This window comes from Mustela lutreola, chromosome 12 (genome assembly GCF_030435805.1).
Source record: "Mustela lutreola isolate mMusLut2 chromosome 12, mMusLut2.pri, whole genome shotgun sequence".
NCBI classification, from domain to species: domain Eukaryota; kingdom Metazoa; phylum Chordata; class Mammalia; order Carnivora; family Mustelidae; genus Mustela; species Mustela lutreola.
This window is the reverse complement of record NC_081301.1, coordinates 36,525,913-36,542,804: the sequence shown is the minus strand read 5'-3', so window position 1 is coordinate 36,542,804 and position 16,892 is coordinate 36,525,913. Positions and strand designations below refer to the sequence as shown.

The 16,892-nt window shown below is 50.9% G+C and overlaps 1 protein-coding gene across 2 annotated transcripts; it reads left to right on the top strand.

The window, feature by feature from the left end:
- The first annotated feature begins 2,171 nt into the window (after positions 1-2,171).
- On the top strand, positions 2,172-11,438 carry DNAJB5 (DnaJ heat shock protein family (Hsp40) member B5). Of its 2 annotated transcripts, XM_059142703.1 has the most exons (5): positions 2,172-2,315; positions 3,172-3,316; positions 5,664-5,908; positions 9,281-9,882; positions 10,014-11,438. In XM_059142703.1, exons 2-5 carry the CDS (start codon positions 3,249-3,251, stop codon positions 10,245-10,247), a joined length of 1,149 nt encoding a protein of 382 aa, XP_058998686.1. In that variant the 5' UTR covers positions 2,172-2,315; positions 3,172-3,248; the 3' UTR covers positions 10,248-11,438. The 2 variants fall into 2 exon arrangements, with proteins under 2 accessions (XP_058998686.1, XP_058998687.1); XM_059142704.1 differs by lacking the exon at positions 2,172-2,315 and having other exon boundaries at positions 3,135-3,316.
- Positions 11,439-16,892: the final 5,454 nt, after the last annotated feature.

The following is a 16,892-nucleotide window of genomic DNA, read 5'->3' as shown; positions in this document are numbered from 1 at the left end:
TACATTCTTACACCTATACCACATTGTGCACCCTGGTTCCTAATGCACACCTGATACCCAGGACAATAGGACCCAGGGTGAAAATAAAGACCCAGCAGACAATGGAATCCATGCTACCAGCACCTGAAGGCAAGGCCCTGCACCCCCAAAGGTCTAAGCCCACAATGTAGCATTAGCAGGGACCAGGTAACGGCCAATGACTAAACTCTGCCTCCGTGTTGGCACAAGCAAGGCTGGAGGAGGCAAAATAGACAGAACTGGAATAGGAAGAAGTAGAGCCACCCACAGCCCGGGCCCCCATTGAGTCTGGAGGGGGCAGAGTGAGATCCCCCAGACTGAAGTAGCCAGTATCGGTCCTGAGCCCCCTCATCCTACCTTGCCCATCTCCATGTCACACTACTATTCCATTCCTTCATCATCCCATTTCCCCTCCCTTCTAGTCTTTGTTTCCCACTTCTTCCCTTCTCAGGGCCCCTCCTTACCTTCCACCCTATCTCTTCTCCCCTCCTCTTCCCATCCCCCTCACCCCATCTATCCTCCTTCTTCTCATTTCCCTCATTCCACCTTTTCTCTATCCTCTACCCCAGTTCCTTTCCTTACGTCACAGCTCACACCCCTTTACATCTGGGATCACCATGGTGAGTACTGGAAAGAAGGCAGATAATGGAGAATATGCAGACCTGACCTTGAAACCCCCCAGATCTCTCTCCTGCTCTGCTCTGTGGCCAGGTACTGATGTTCTCCAAGCCTCAGTTTCCACCTCTCTCCAGATTGCATGAACTCATGAGTGTCCAAACTGTTTCTGGGAAACACTTGGACACTCTGGCAAAGAGAGAGAGGTAAGAGCTTCTGCCCTGGCCCTTCCTTTGTCCTCAAACCTCCCAAGAACTCCTTCTCCTTCCTCACCCCCGGATAACCCCCTCCCCACCCCCGCTCCCTGTAGCACAGATGGTCCTGGGAGACAGTGACGTGGGCGCCAGGCACCGTGTCTGCTCAAGCGTCGGCTTCCGCTGGCTACCGCCTCCGCAGCCCTGCCTGCTCTGAACACCGGGGACACTAGGGCTGAGATTTAACGGCGGGAGGGGGGGGCGGGGGGGTGGGATTGAGATGGGAGATTCTGAGTGCGCTAAAGAAATCATGTGGAGCTGAGATGAAGGGTTAAAGGGGAGAGTTAGGATAGGACAGATCATACAAGTAGATAACGGATTAATAGGATGAAACGGAAGATGCGGAGGGGGGCGGGGGGAAGCAGGAGATAATATCCAGCCAAGAAGAGGGGAAAGAAAGGGTGGGCTAACATTTGGGAACTCAAAGGGGAAGTAGGATGAAAGATTACAGAGAGAACGTTAATGAGAATTGTGGGGGTTGCTGAGGAGGGGCTGCTCACAAGGGAGCTGGGATGAGAGGATTATACAGAGGATGAATAGGGGACTCACAAAGGGAATGAGGAGGCGCTAAACCTGGAAACAACTACCAGTGTAAATTACCAAGGAGAAAGCGGAAGGGTGCTTAAATTCTGCATGTCTATCGGGGTCTGTTTTGTTAGGTCACCTCAGGTCAATTCTGGGTCAAGATAAGGTAAAGCTGAATCAGGTCTGGTCGAGGTCAGTTCACAGCCCGGATGGAAGACAGGTAAGAAGGGGTGACCTTTTGACCCTGGTCCGACTACACCTCGCAAAGCGCACTGTTCTCTCCCCTACCCTCCTAAATCAAGAAAGGAAAGAATGCCCAGAAATCACCGCCAACTGGTAGGCAGTTTTCCTTTAAGGCTGCCTTTGACGTTACACAGGTTCCAGAAGGTTCTCCCGGGATTCGAGCGGTGGCCAGTACGTCCCACCTTCTCAAACCCGAGATTGGACTAATATAGTTGCCCCCAGTCTCGGGTCTGAGCCCGATAGACCAACCAATAAAATCAAAGGGCGCCTAGAGTTGCCGCCCTCTTTTCCTTTCACCAATGACACGACGAGCTAGCGAAGAGGTGTGGTTGACTGATCCCAGAGTGCACCAATCAGACGGACACCAATCACTGCCCGGAATGTGTGCGCGTGTGGCCGGGTGACAGGGGCGGAGAATGGGCGGCTATCACGAAGGCACTCGTTGAAGGCTGTCCAATTACAGCGGAGGCTGGGTTGAGTGACGGCCAGGCCGCGCAATGGGCGGCGCGGAGGCGGAGCCGTGGGGGCGGGTTCCCCGGCCCGCTGTCTGCGGCCGGCGGGCAGGCGACTCCTGTCCCGAGTGGAGGCGGCGGAGCCGGAGCCAGGGGAGGGGGCAGCGGCTGTCTGACGGACCGCGGTGGCGCCCGCAGCTCCTCACTGGTGAGGGCACCGAGCCAGGACTCAGGGGTCCCGGGAGCGGGGGCGTCGCGGAGCCAGGGGTCCTGGTGTAGGGGGTGGGGGAAACGGGGGGAGGCGCTGGGACACTGAAGGCCCATCGTTTCTTCTGCCGTGGTGGTGCGGGGACTGGGGTCTGCAAGTGCTCGATGTCTGCGACCCTCTTAACGGGGGGTAGCCAGCGTCTGAGCTGGGGGGAGGGTCGGGCCGGGTCGGATTGGGTTCCGCCGGCGGAGGCGTTTCTGAGCCAGCCCAGCCTGTCAGCGCCGGTGACATCACCGACCACCCTCCCTCGCCCGAGCCCCTTCCCCTCCCTTCCCCTCCCTTCCCCTCCTCTCCTTGCCGCGCCTTTTGTCCGGGGCGAGCTCCGCTCTGCCCCGCCCCTCCCCGCCCATCTGAGAGGGAGGAGACTCCGGGTCAGTGACTTCATTGAGTAGGTTCTCGGGGATTGGGGTCGGATCCTCCCTGGAGAGAGGCGAGAGGAACTCACTGCCTCTCAGGCACTCACAATCACACCTGCCACAGGTATACAGGCTGCCACTAGCAAGCACACGCTTGCCACTGCCAGCCTTACTGTCACACTGCCATACAGCCATTCATACAGACATTGCTGCACCTGAGAGCAGGTGGCTGCTGGACCCTATTCCTTCACTCTCCACACCTGGGGATCAGGTCTAGCTCCTGCTGCACCGGACAGGACTTGCTGGGCAAGTGCCTCTGAGAACCTGAGGAGGTGGCTTCCAGAGCTGCAGCTTTCCAAGCAGGCTCCTGTGGAGCGATCAGAGGTGAGGGGCTGGGCTGGGCATGTTTAAGCGCACAGTGCTCTCCTGCCCATCCCCAGCAGCACCCCCACTACAGGCCCGAGGAGCTTTCCGGAGCTTCCCACACTTCTGGGGAGAAGACTTCTTAGCCAGCTTGATGTTTAAAATTCAGCTGGAGCCCTTAAAACTTCGAGCGTGGACGCTGAATGGGTTTGTAAAGTTCCGGTAAGTCCCTCTGGAGAAGGGCACTCATATCCCTACCACGTCAAATTCTCCACATCATATCCCCCTTCATTGCCAACCATATCATCCTCATCCCATCCCCATTACATGTAAGAACCCCCCTCCTACCTCACCCTTACATCTGAATGAACTGCACCCCTTGTCATTCATCTCCTATACCAAACCTTTTGGGCATCCATCCGTTTTCCACAGACATCTTCTCCAGTATTTCAACTCTCTACATCTCTCTCTCAACCCATTGGTAACCCATTTTCCACCTCCGTCGTTTCCATTTGTCATCCCTTGTCCCCTTCACCAGTAATTCATTTTCTGTCTCAACCATTCCCCTCCCTATACAGGCCTTCTTGCTATTTCTCATTTTTCACTCCTGCCTCTACATGAACATCCTCTTCATTCTTCTCCATCCAAGGCAGTGCCATGCCATGGGGTTCCTTTGTCATTGCAACACGTGGCTTGTGGGTATGGGGAGGGAGGGAGAGAGGGAGGAAAAGAGGAGGAAAAAGGCAACTCCTGAAAAAGCTTGCTCTGTGTCTGTGGAGACAAGAGAATTGTAGGTCTAGAATGCTTATCAGGTGAGTGCCAGGAAGGAAGCTGGCCTGATAAGGAGGTAATACAGGGACAGCAAGAGGAGGGTGGGAGCACTGGCAAGCTGTTCCACTTGCCCTCTGCCTAGAAGCTGCTGTGGCTCTCTGCGGGCACCCTCTTGGTGTACTAAGGTTCCTTCCCAGTCCTGGGGTGATGGGGAGAAGGTGTGGGCTGAGGCAGAGATGGCAGACCACCCCCAGTTCCCTTTCAGACGGCTTTTACTGCTGCTTCCGAAAATGGCTGCCCACCCCCAGATGCTCTTCTCTCACTCTTGCAACCCCAGCTTCCCCCACCAGGCGTGACATGCTGGTAGGGGGATAAGGGGGAGTACCCGCCTTTATGGAGCCTTTTCTTCGTCAGAGTGAGGTGACTCCCAGAACCATGAGTCAACTCAGCCACCTGCAACAGGCCCTGTGGGAGCAGGAGCTAGGGCCATTGTCCCTGCCTTCCTGGGGCCTTAAGGCCTCCCCTTACCCATTACAGCCCTCCCTCCTGCCAGGAAACCCTGTATACCTTACTGAAGCAGTCAGAGGCAGAAAACCAGTCCTCAGCTATGGCTGCCAGCCCAGGACATTGCTAGAAAGACTCTGATTTTCTGGGCTTTGGTAGGGGTTGGCCAAGCCACTGAAGGCCTAGAGAATGTCTTCTGGCCATCTCCCCAGCTACAGAACAGTCCCCTTCCCTCCTATCCACTACGTAGTCAGTGATGAAAGGGGATTAGGGTGAAGAATGAGGGCCCTATGTTTCTGCCTCACAAAACAAATGCCCCTGCATCTAGCTTAGAAGGAACTATCAGAGGAGTGTGAACCTGGCCCTGGGCCAGATCCTGAACCACTGGGCAGGTGAAAAGGAGGGACTGGTAGGGAAGGGAAGGTATTAAGGAAATAGTGATTAGTGCCTAACTGTTCTGACAACTAAGGTTAAGAAAGGCCCTATGCCCAGGATGCTTTTGTTCACTAACACTAGTGCTTAGATGGCAAAGACATGTCTTCACAAACATTTTGTGTGTAGACACTGGAAAATGAGTAAAGGGAACTGTTTCCCTGGTTGGAGGAAGGACAGTGTCATCTCCCTGCTAATCAGGGAGTTAGAAACACCAGTTTCCAAAGGCTATGAGTCATCCTCTGATCTGAGTCACATGTGAGGCTTAGCATTATCTGGGGAACAGGGACAGGAGGCCTGGGGTCTTCACTAGTGGAGAGGACTCCAGGCACCCACACCCTGACTCAGCCTGGCTGGCCAGGACAGCTGGCTAAAGACCGGGCCTGTCCCTAGTCCTGGGCCACTGCCCCAGCTGCCCTTAGCCCGGGCACCATGCCTGAGGAGTGGCGTAAAAGACCACAACGCTCAGTGACCTCACCCAGCACACTGATCTTTGCCAGCTTCTGTGTGTGGGCCTGTCAGTCCAGGGTGCCACCTCATGCAGCAGGACCTCTCAGGGGTCCTCAGTCTGGCCCAAGGACCTGGGCCTTAGCCTAGCCCCTAGTAGGCCACAGCCCCCAGCTTCTTGCTGGGAAAATCCAGGAGCTGACGAAAGAATCACAGAATCCTAGAATGTCAGAGCTGGAAGAGATCATCTAGACCAAACCTTTCATTTCACTGATGGGGAGACAGAGGCCTACAGAACAGGCATGACCTGCTGAAAGTCACACAGTGAGTCACTTAGAGATTATAGGATCATCAGGAACAGGGCTAGGTCAGGAGGGAAGAGGGGCTTCAAGGACTGCCCCTGGGTTTCTTTCAGAAACAAGGAGACAAGTGCCGGTCCAGTGGCTGTGATGGGAAAGGACTATTACAAGATTCTTGGGATCCCATCGGGAGCCAACGAGGATGAGATCAAGAAAGCCTACCGGAAGATGGCATTGAAGTACCACCCAGACAAGAACAAAGAACCCAATGCTGAGGAGAAGTTTAAGGAGATTGCAGAGGCCTATGATGTGCTGAGTGACCCTAAGAAACGGGGCCTGTATGACCAGTATGGGGAGGAAGGTAAGAGGACAGTGCTCCAGTCTGATACTGGACCCCTGTCCTTGGCTGGGGTGCTGGGTGACCCAGTTCTCATAGGCAACTGGAAGCTGAGGAGGGGGTGAGGGAGGCAAGGGTACTTAGCACTGACACCTGGAGGAGAGAAGAGACCACCCACTAGCCAGCCTTGGCTTACCACAGTTCTCCCCACTTCTCTCTAACCCTCTCCGTCCTCAAATTCAGGCCTTAGAGACTTCTGGAGTCAGGAGCAGAGGCCTTCCCCCTCCCATTTTGCCCTCCCAGCCTTATTAGTCCAGTCTGAAGTCCCAGCCACTTCATTGGCTGATAGGGAATGTTAGGGAGAAGGAGTGTGTGCGGTTTGGCGGTCTGAGGACAGAGCATTTACATTCATCAGCATCAAAGTTTGGCCCTTAAGCAGCCTGGGAATTAACCACTGGAGCTCTGATATGGAGAGATGATCTTCCCCTTCCTTGCCCACTTCAAGCCAGCATAATGGAGGGGGAGCTTTGCCTCCCGGAGGAAGTGGCAGGGATCCAAGGATGGAAGGGGAACTGCTGCTGGCATCTTGCCACCCTCCCTGAAGTAGCTGATGGCCTCGCACAGGGTGGCAGGAAAGGCCCAAATAAAGCCTCTGAGAGGGCGGCCCCTCCCAGTACATCCCACAGGCATGAGGTAGCTGCTAATTCTGGGCCTGCCCCTCAGGGCCGCCTGCCACTCGCCAGCCACAGGCACCTGTTAGGCTATATTAAGAGACGTTGCCACAGCTGAAGACTCTCCTTCCCAAGAGGAACTGTCCTTCCTGCCCAAGAGCATCTACCTTTCTTCCACATTCTCCTCCTCACTCTCCCCACTCCAGCTTCAAAACTAGATGGGCTAATGATACATACTGTACTTGCTACAGAGTGTGCTCCAAAGTGTTCTTTTCCTCTCCTCCTCGCTTTGTGTCCCATGTTAGCCTCTCTGCACCCCAGTCCTCCCAACCCCACTCCTCATTCTCCATGCCACCAGTTTCTTCAGTTTTAACCCGCTCACCTACTAGACTTGCCAGCTCCCAGATTCACAGACATCTGCTGGAATCCCCCAGTGTTCTCTCAGCTAAGACATTTTTCTTTCTGGGGTGGAGGGGGTGGGGAAGAGGGAAGCAGTGTACACACCATGCCACCGTGTGACCTGTCTAGAAATTACACTCTTTTTTAAAAAATTTTTTTAAAGATTTTATTTATTTATTTGACAGAGAGACAGATCACAAATACACAGAGTAGCAGGCTGAGAGAAGGAGAAGCAGGCTCCTTACTGAGCAGAGAGCCCAATGCGAGGCTTGATCCCAGGACCCTGGGACCATGACTTGAGCAGAAGGCAGAGGCTTAACCCTCTGAGCCACCCAGGCACCCCTAGGAATTGTACTCTTTTCTCCACTTGGCCTCACCTTTATTAGCAGAAGAGCTATCCAGAAACTTCACCCCGCCTGCATGACCAAGCCTGAGTGAAGGGCAAAGCTCAGCCCCTAGGACCAGACACTGGGTTCTGCTGTCAATCTACAGCCCAGGAGGTCTCCAAAGAATGCAGCACAACCTTAAGGAGAAACCCAGGGCCCAGGGAAGGAGAACCAGCCTTGAAAATGTGGGTTATATTTGTTGGCCCTGCCCCGGCCCCAAGAGCCAGCCAGCAAAAGTGTGCACAGAGACTCTCTGCACAACCCTGGCTGGGGACAAGTTGTTCCCAGCTTGGGAAAGGGAGTGGTCACTGCCACTGCAACAGGGATCCCTACAGAGAAGTTTCCCCTCTTGCTGTTACCAGTCCAACCTCTCTCTCTCACTGAGCTCTGGCAAGCTTCTTGAACTTACCTGATAATCAGACCCTCAGTATAAGCAAAGAACAGACCCCGAGTCTCAGGGGAGGGATGAAGAGACAGCTGCCACAAATCTCTGAACTGCCTGACACTTGGCCTCTCTAATGAAACCTAAGTCTGTCCTTGCAGTCCCAGGAAATAAGAGGCTAATTATTTTAGGCTTAGACTTCCACAGCCAATTGAAATTCGAGATAAAAAGCCTCAAAGAGAAGAGTCCTTCCCCTAGCCTGTGCCCCAGCTGAGTCTACACATTGTAGATCCTTTCTCAGTGTTAACCCCCTCCCTCACTCCTCCCCACACCCCACCCCATCACCACCACTACCATCCCCCCATGAAGGCTGCCTCCAGCAATCTGAGCTCTGTAGGCAGGACCTGACTGTGAGAGAGCAGCTAGGGCCACTACCCACAACGTGCCAGCACATTTGCACATTTTGGCTGCTCTGACATCAGGTATAGGATGTGGGGCTTGGTGTTGTAGAAGTCCAAGAAGCATTATTCCCATTTGTATTTTGTGTCTGTCCAGTGTGTGAACAGCACCCCTGGAGTTGTATAATACCATGAGCTCTGAGTGTGGAAGCAAAACATCTGAAAACTTTTTCTAGAGAAACAGCTCCTTGGGGCACCTGGGTGGGTCAGTTAGTTAAGCATCTGACTTTGGGTCCGGTCATGATCTCAGGGGTCCTGGAATCAAGCCCCCCCATCCTGCCCCCTCATCCAGCCCCTTTGTGTCCAGGCCCTGTGTCCAGTTCCCCCCCACTCCACCATAGGGCTCCCTATTCAGCAGGGAAGCTGCTTGTCCCTCTCCCTCTGCCCCTCCCACCCCCCCACCCCCAGCTCATGGACACGCTATCTCTCTCTTGCTCTCTCATATAAATAAAATATTTTTTAAACAGAAAGAAAGAAAAAGAAATAGCTCCTCATCTCCAAGCTAATGAGCTTTCCTGCTTTTTGGGGCCCTCCTGATTTCCCATTTGGGTAGGAGTCAGGAAGAAGAAGAACAACACTAGAAGCAGAATGAGCGTGGGCTTCCTCCTGGACAGTATCCCCACATTATTTGGGACAGGTCACTTATAGCTTCCTGTACAGTTAAATCCGGTCCAGTTGCCTCTCACTCTGTTTGTCTTAGGAAATAAACAAAGATTTGGGAGTCAGGTATGACTGTAATGTGATCCCAGGCCAGCCACTGAAGGCTTTGTGAGATATCTTTGGGTCATGGGGACATGGAAGAGAGTACATGACTGGAAGTCCTATCCTCCAAGTCTTCTAGCCTTGGCTTTTCTACCCGTTAGGTAACTCAGCTTCTTTGAACCTCTTGATGTGCTTTATTATTAAACATATAATTAAGAATAGAAATTAATCTTATCAGATTCTGGCATACCGGCATACTCTGTTATGCCAGTCCTCTTTATGCGAGTTGAAGGGGGCTTCTTTCTCTAGGCCCATGAACTAGGAGCTAGAGGGCAGGGGGCGGAGATTGGGGTGGAGCCAGGACCAGCCACACTATGCCTAACTTCTCCTCCCTCCAGGCCTGAAGACCGGCGGTGGTTCATCAGGTGGCTCCAGTGGCTCCTTTCACTACACCTTTCATGGGGATCCCCATGCCACCTTTGCCTCCTTCTTTGGTGGCTCCAACCCCTTCGATATCTTCTTTGCCAGCAGCCGGTCCACTAGACCATTTGGTGGCTTTGACCCAGAGGACATGGATGTGGATGAAGATGAGGATCCATTTGGTGCCTTTGGCCGCTTTGGCTTCAATGGGCTGAGTAGGGGTCCAAGGCGAGCCCCTGAACCACTGTACCCTCGGCGCAAGGTACAAGACCCACCTGTGGTGCATGAGCTGCGGGTGTCCCTGGAAGAGATCTACCATGGCTCTACCAAGCGCATGAAGATCACAAGGCGGCGCCTCAACCCTGATGGGCGAACTGTGCGCACCGAGGACAAGATCCTACACATTGTCATCAAGCGTGGCTGGAAGGAAGGCACCAAGATCACCTTTCCCAAAGAGGGTGATGCCACACCTGACAACATCCCTGCTGACATTGTCTTTGTGCTCAAAGACAAGCCCCATGCACACTTCCGCCGAGATGGCACCAACGTGCTCTACAGTGCCCTGATTAGCCTCAAGGAGGTAGGGCTTGGGTCAGGGTGTGTGTGTGTTGGGGAGGGGAGGGAAAATGGGCACATTCTTTCCTCGCTTCAATCTTTTCCTCCTTTCCCACTCTGTGCCACCTTTTCCTCACTCTGCCTCATTTTCCCCAGGCGCTGTGTGGCTGCACTGTGAACATTCCCACTATCGATGGCCGGGTGATCCCATTACCCTGCAATGATGTCATCAAGCCAGGCACCGTGAAGAGACTCCGTGGGGAGGGCCTTCCCTTCCCCAAAGTGCCCACCCAGCGAGGAGACCTCATTGTCGAGTTCAAAGTTCGCTTCCCAGACAGATTAACACCACAGACACGACAGATCCTTAAGCAGCACCTACCCTGTTCTTAGGCTCTGCCCCAGCCAGCCCAGAGTCTACCACAGCAATACCCCCTACACTCACCCCACCCAGTGTGCACCCAGCTTGGTGTCCGCCGGACACGGGCAACGTTTTCTAAAATGGAAAAAAAAAAAAAAAAAAAAGCCACTGGGTTTCAGGAAAATGTTCCTGTCCCTGACCCTTTTCAGAGCTGGGCTGCCTTGGGGAAGTGGGTGGGAGGTGGGGAGAGCTAGCCCAGGCCTGGGGTCAATTTTCATGTCACTTGTTTTGAATCCAGTAACCACGCCAGTGGCTGGAGAGTGACCTGAGTGCTACTTGAAGATACAGAGATTCCCTGTCCATGCCTGTAAATAGCATGTCCTCTTTCCCCTCTCAGCTTTGCTGATACCTCTCCTCTCCCTTCTCTTCAGCTTCCTCCTACTGGGGGATGAAGAAGATAGAAAGGGCACTGCTTCCCCACCCCCACCCCACCCCTAGGTCCACAGTGTCTAAGGTTAATGCACACATACTCACTCACACAAAGCACTCACCTAGAGCTATCTGTGCCTCTCCGGAGTCAAGATAAGAAGGGAAGGTCCGTAACCCATGAACCGGGCCACTGAGCACGAGACACTTTTCATTTGGGGCAGGAAGGTGAACAGGAGGGCCCTTGGCAGCCTCCCTGAGAGCTTCCCTGCCCAGATCCCACAGAGCTGAAAGTTCTGTCCTCCCTGCTGCTCTCAGGAGTGTGCAAGGTGGGGGGAGGGGAAGAGGGCCTGCTGTATTAAGGCTAAGAGGTAGGGGGCAAGGTCCATCTCCCAGCCTTCATCAGGAAGGGAAAGGGCTTTGGGGTCAGGTGGCAGCTATTCCCCACCAAGAGATTCAGGGTCACAGGTTTCTCCCCACACCTCTGAACTCAGGGCCTAGCCACCCCCAAACTTCCAAATCCCACTTTTGTGATATGTGAAGCTACTTATTTCTTACCCTTCATGGAGACTGCGTGGGAGAATTTCCAGCCCTTTGATGTCTGTTACCCCACCCCACTCCCACAGTTGTAGAAAGGTCAAATAGTGAAGAAGCTAGGGGAAGATGGCTTCAGCCAGGTCCTGGGGTGGGGTCTTTAGGTTTTCTCACTTTGACAAGCCCCTGAATGTTTTTATAGTAGTTTTTTTGTATTTTTTTGTAATGACAGTATTATGAAAAAAAAATAAAGTATTTTAAAAATAAGCCATCTGAACAGGAACAATGAACCTGGGATGGGGGCAGATGTGAAGTACCACTCAACTTCCCTCCAGGGCCCTGGTCACTGCAGAGAAAATCCTGGAAGTCCCACAATATAAGGTGAAGCGGACCCCTTCCTTCCTCTAAGCCTAGGCTCCTGGGATTTCTAAAACCTATACCCCAAACACAGCAGAGCAGAAGACACCACTCAACTATTAGAAGAAACAAATCTATTTAGAAAGAATAAATATCCTTGGTTATGAGAAATAGAGACTATCCTCTTTGAAGGATGTGCTAGCATGAGAACTAATACATCTTCTCTACGGGGACTGGAATTTTCCTTTGAGAAAAATGTTCCTCCTACGAGGGGATAAAGGAGGACTTTCTGGCAACTAGAAGAGAATCATCCCCACAGACAGAGCCTGGGGCAGTGGAAAAAGCGACTAGAGGTAACTGGCTGGTGTCTCTGGCCCATGCTGGCAGGGCCTGGCTGGGGATGCAGGCTCCCTAGAAGGCATGAACACTGTTGCTGATCCTTAAATCTTACAGTTTTCTGAGGATGTTTGTCCTTGTCTCTGAACTACTTATCCCTGATGAGACAACTCTGATCCTCATGGGCTGCATATGGCCTGCCCGATGCACTTGTCAGTCTCCTTGGATCTGGGTAAGGAGGGGACCCATAGTTGTAGGAATGCCCACCTGCAGGCTGGGCCTGGGCTTCCTCCTGATGCTGACTTTCTTCCATGCCTGAGCCCCAGATTCTTCTTCAAGATCAAGCTACAAGAACCGTGCCCTCCTAAGCTTCACAGTGCCATGAAGACACCTCTGCCTTTACCGGGGCCTAGGCTCCATACAGAGGCTAGCACAAACTAAGCTTTAACAAGGAACTTCTGTCCTTGCCTTTTCCCCTGGGACAATGCCAGTGAAAAAGCTTATCATCATTTTACCTATGGTACTTTGGGAGGAGCCTGTTCCTTCCACTGCAGAAACCAAGGGGTCTTGTTCACAAAAGTGTCTGCAAATTTCCTGGCCTGGGCAGGGAGATCCCCAACCCTGCATCTGCTACTCTGGGCTTTCTTGTTTTGGGTCCCCTAGGTTGTCCCTCTTTGCTTGGGACTAAATTATTGTCCTGGCTCTCTCCCAAGGCCTGAAGCTTTGGGATCCAGGTCTGCTGAGCCAGACTACTTCCTCTGGCTTCAGTGTGTAAATGTAGGACCTGGGAAACTGTTGTATCTCACTGAGCACTCTCTGGGGATAAGCTTTTGAGTCCTTAAAAGCCAGGCAATCTGAGGCCAGGGGCACTCCTGTGAGAAAACCCTGAAGCTGGTTCTGCTGCTCTAACTGCAACTTGAGCCTTTCCCGTCTTAAAGGTTGTGTGGGGGATTTTGGTCATTTAATGCCTGTGTAACCCTACACACACACACACACACACACACACACACACACACACACATCCCTCCCAACATAAAAGTCAAGATAGTAAAAGAGCTAATGGAAAGACTAGTTTAAAAAAAAAAAAAAAAAAAAAAAAGACTAGTTTTGCCAGGTCCTGGGCAGGGGCGTCTTAACTCACTTTGAGAAGCCCCTGAAGCCTTTTATAGTAGTGTGTGTGTATATGTGTACAATTTTGTAATGACAGTACTGTGACTGTCATTTGCTCATTTGTATAACAGTAACATGTTCTTTAAGGTCTGGCCATCCTGAATCTTAGGCAGCCATCACTCTTGGTGGTAGGGGCCATTCCTTGGTCACTGGAGCTCCTTGACCACTCAGATAGCCATTTAGCTTCTGGGCATCTCCCAGCTCACTGACTCAGAACACCTTAGCATCTGGAGTCTTCTTGGACTTCACTATCTTCCTAGACTATTTGACCCTTGAAGGAATCCCTAAATTAATCTCCAATATCCTTTTCCCAAGTGGAGACTCCAAGAAGATGCTCCCCTCTGTGGCCATCCCCCTCCAGACACTCCTCCTCTGCATTTGGGGCACTGCTTCTCCATGGCTGGAGTCTGTGAGTACATAACTCCACTCTTAATCCTTGGGTCATCATTTGGAAGTGACTCTGGACTGCCTCTCTTATCCCCCATACATTTGCATTCTGCTACGATTTGTCCAGAATGAGGGGCAAAAGTTTGTCTGCTCTTCTTCTTGGACTGAGGGTCCTATGTGAGCCAGAACCAGCATCTCAGGGCCCTCTGGCTTCCTTGCTCACAGGAAGCAGGGAAAGAACTATACAAGGTAGGGACCGAATCTTTTGTGATCAGCCTTTCCTCTGACCTACACAATGGTTTCTTTCAAAGAGTTACGCAACCTTGGCTTAGCCATTGCCAAAACATGTGTAGCTGAGAAAGAAAAGTGGACCAGGGAATAAATCATGATTGGGTCTCCAACAACGTAACAGTTTTATGATTCAAGGACCTGGTGAGGTAAGCTCTACCTCTGCAGCACCCAAAATTATTTAACCTGGGCTTCCTAGTGCTTAGCTAATGCCTACCTAGATCAAGGAAAGGAAGATACCTTTCAAGAGGTATTCAGCCAGTGTTCCTGACTCACTGAGGGTGCCAAATTTCCAGTTTCTAAGCAGCTGTAAGATTTCCCAGGAGGCAGCAAATGTATAATAGGCAGCAAGCCATGAACAATACACACCTATAGGGATCCCACTGTGATAGACTTGTCCCAGCTTCCTGTCCAAGTAAACCAATGCATTTTCCAGTTGCTTCCAATTTAGTTTTTCTTTTGAACACCTTGAAAAGTCATTTTCTGACCAATTCTTTCAATGACTCAACAAGTCACTTTTTATCTCCTCTACAGAATCAGCCCCAAAACCTCACTAGATAGCTTTCTGAACTCCTTGATAGGTAACAACTCCGTGATAGGTCTTTTCTAACTATGCCTCAGACTCTTCCTTTGGTTATTCCCTAACTGGAACTTTGTGGCTTCCTCACATAGGAACTTCCTGGGTGTCACAATCCAATCTTCCTTAGAGCCTTGCTGCTTTGGCTCATAAACACATAGGGCTGTGAAAGTCTATGATTGTTCCTTAATTGAGATTTGTCTGTTGGTTGCCACGAGGCTGCATCAATACCAGAGACTTGGATCATGCAAGCCAAGACCCACCACTGTCACATGGACTCTTTCAAAGGTGATGCACTCTAGTTGGTTCCAAATATTATTGCTTATAGTAAATTCTCTAGGAAGAATGGAAACTGCCACATAGGTCTGGGAGGCCAGGCTATACTGAAAAAGATTAAAACTCACAAATCTACAAACCACTTCTGTAACAGGTATTAAATTTCATTTGAGGTGAGAGATTGTACCTCATGCTGGATTCTAGGAAAGGATACCCCAGAGATCCTAATCTGGGATGAAAAAGAAAGTAGTAGGAGTGGGAGCATGGGTTGAAGTTTGGCTTGAGGTAGGGGCTGGTAATGAAGCAGGGTTCAGGGCTGGGGGAGCACTGGGGAACCTGTAGTCTGAATTTTAACTGAGGGGTGGAGGAGTGGGCATTAGAAATTATACCACAGTGGTGCCTGGGTAGCTTAGTCAGCTGAGCATCTGGTTCTTGGGTTTTGGCTCAGGTCATGATCTCAGGGTCCTAAGACAACCCTGCCTCAGCTTCTGCACTAGGCTTGCAGCCTGCTTAAGAAGAATCTTAATCTTTCCCTCTCCCTCTGCCTCTACCCGCCCACCATTCACTCTCTCTCAAAACAAACAAAAAATTTTTAAACTACTGATTTTTATTTTTTTATTTTTATTTTTTTTTAAAGATTTTATTTTGACAGACAGAGATTACAAGTAGGCAGAGAGGCAGGCAGAGAGAGAGAGGGGAGGAAGCAGGCTCCCTGCTGAGCAAAGAGCTTGATCCCAGGACCCTGGGATCATGACCTGAGCCGAAGGCAGAGGCTTTAACCCACTGAGCCACCCAGGTGCCCCTAAACTACTGATTTTTAAAATGATGGGCATAGGGGCACCTGGGTGGCTCAGTGGGTTAAGCCGCTGCCTTCGGCTCAGGTCATGATCTCAGGGTCCTGGGATCGAGTCCCGCATCGGGCTCTCTGCTCAGCAGGGAGCCTGTTTCCTCCTCTCTCTCTCTCTGCCTGCCTCTCTGCCTACTTGTGATCTCTCTCTGTCAAATAAATAAATAAAAATCTTTAAAAAAAATAAATAAAATAAATAAATAAAAATAAAATGATGGGCATATATTACTCTGATTAAAAAAAAATAAAACTAATTTGGGGTGTCTGGGTGGCTCAGTGGGTTAAGCCTCTGCCTTCGGCTCAGGTCATGATCTTAGGGTCCTGGGATCAAGCCCTGCATCGGACTCTCTGCTCAGCAGGGAGCCTGTTTCCACCTCTCTCTCTGTGGGCCTCTCTGCCTACTTGTGATCTCTGTCTCTCTGTCAAATAAATAAATAAAATCTTAAAAAAAAAACAAACAAACCTAATTTTAAAAATAACCAAGAAAAAAAGCAAACAGGTGTTTGATAGAGATTGCATTATAAAAATCTCCACATAGGGGCGCCTGGGTGGCTCCGTGGGTTAAAGCCTCTGCCTTTGGCTCGGGTCATGATCCCAGGGTTCTGGGATAGAGCCCCATGTCCGGCCCTCTGCTCGGCGGGGAGCCTGCTTCCCTTCCTCTCTCTGCCTGCCTCTCTGCCTCCTTGTAATATCTGTCTGTCAAATAAATAAATAAAATCTTTTAAAAAAAATCTCCACATAAATTCCACGTGGATGGAACTGGATAGTATTACACTGAGTGAAATAACTCAGTAAGACAAAGACAAATATCATATAGTCTCAGTCATATGCAGAATACAAGAAACAGTGCAGAGGATCATAGGAGAAGGGGGGTTAAACTGAATGTGATGTCATCAGAGAGGGAGACAAACCATGAGAAACTCTTAATTATAGGAAACAAACTGAGGGGGTGCCTAGGTGGCTCAGTTGGTTAAGCAACTGCCTTCAGCTTGGGTTATGATCCTGACGTCCCAGGACTGAATCCTGCATCAGGCTCCCTGCTCAGTGGGGAGTCTGCTTCTCCCTCTGACTCCTCTGACTCTCTCCCCTCTCACACACACTCTCTCTATCTCTCATTCTCTCTCTCAAATAAACAAATAAAATTAAAAAAAAAAAAAGGAAACAAACTGTTGCTGGAGGGGAGGTTGGTAGGGGATGTGGTAGCTGGATGATGGGCACGAACGACAGCATGTGACATGATGAGCACTGGGTGTTATATGCAACTGATGAATTACTGAATGCTACATCTGAAACTAATGATGTACTCTATGTTGGATAACTAAATTTAAATTTCAAAAAAATCTCCAAGTAAGCCTGAAATAATCCAATTTAAAAAATGAAGTCTATAAGATATCCATCTCTGACATTTAGCTAGTCTAGGTATTATGAAATGTCCTCCCACTGCAAAACACCCAAATGCTGATAAATTAGAGCAAATAC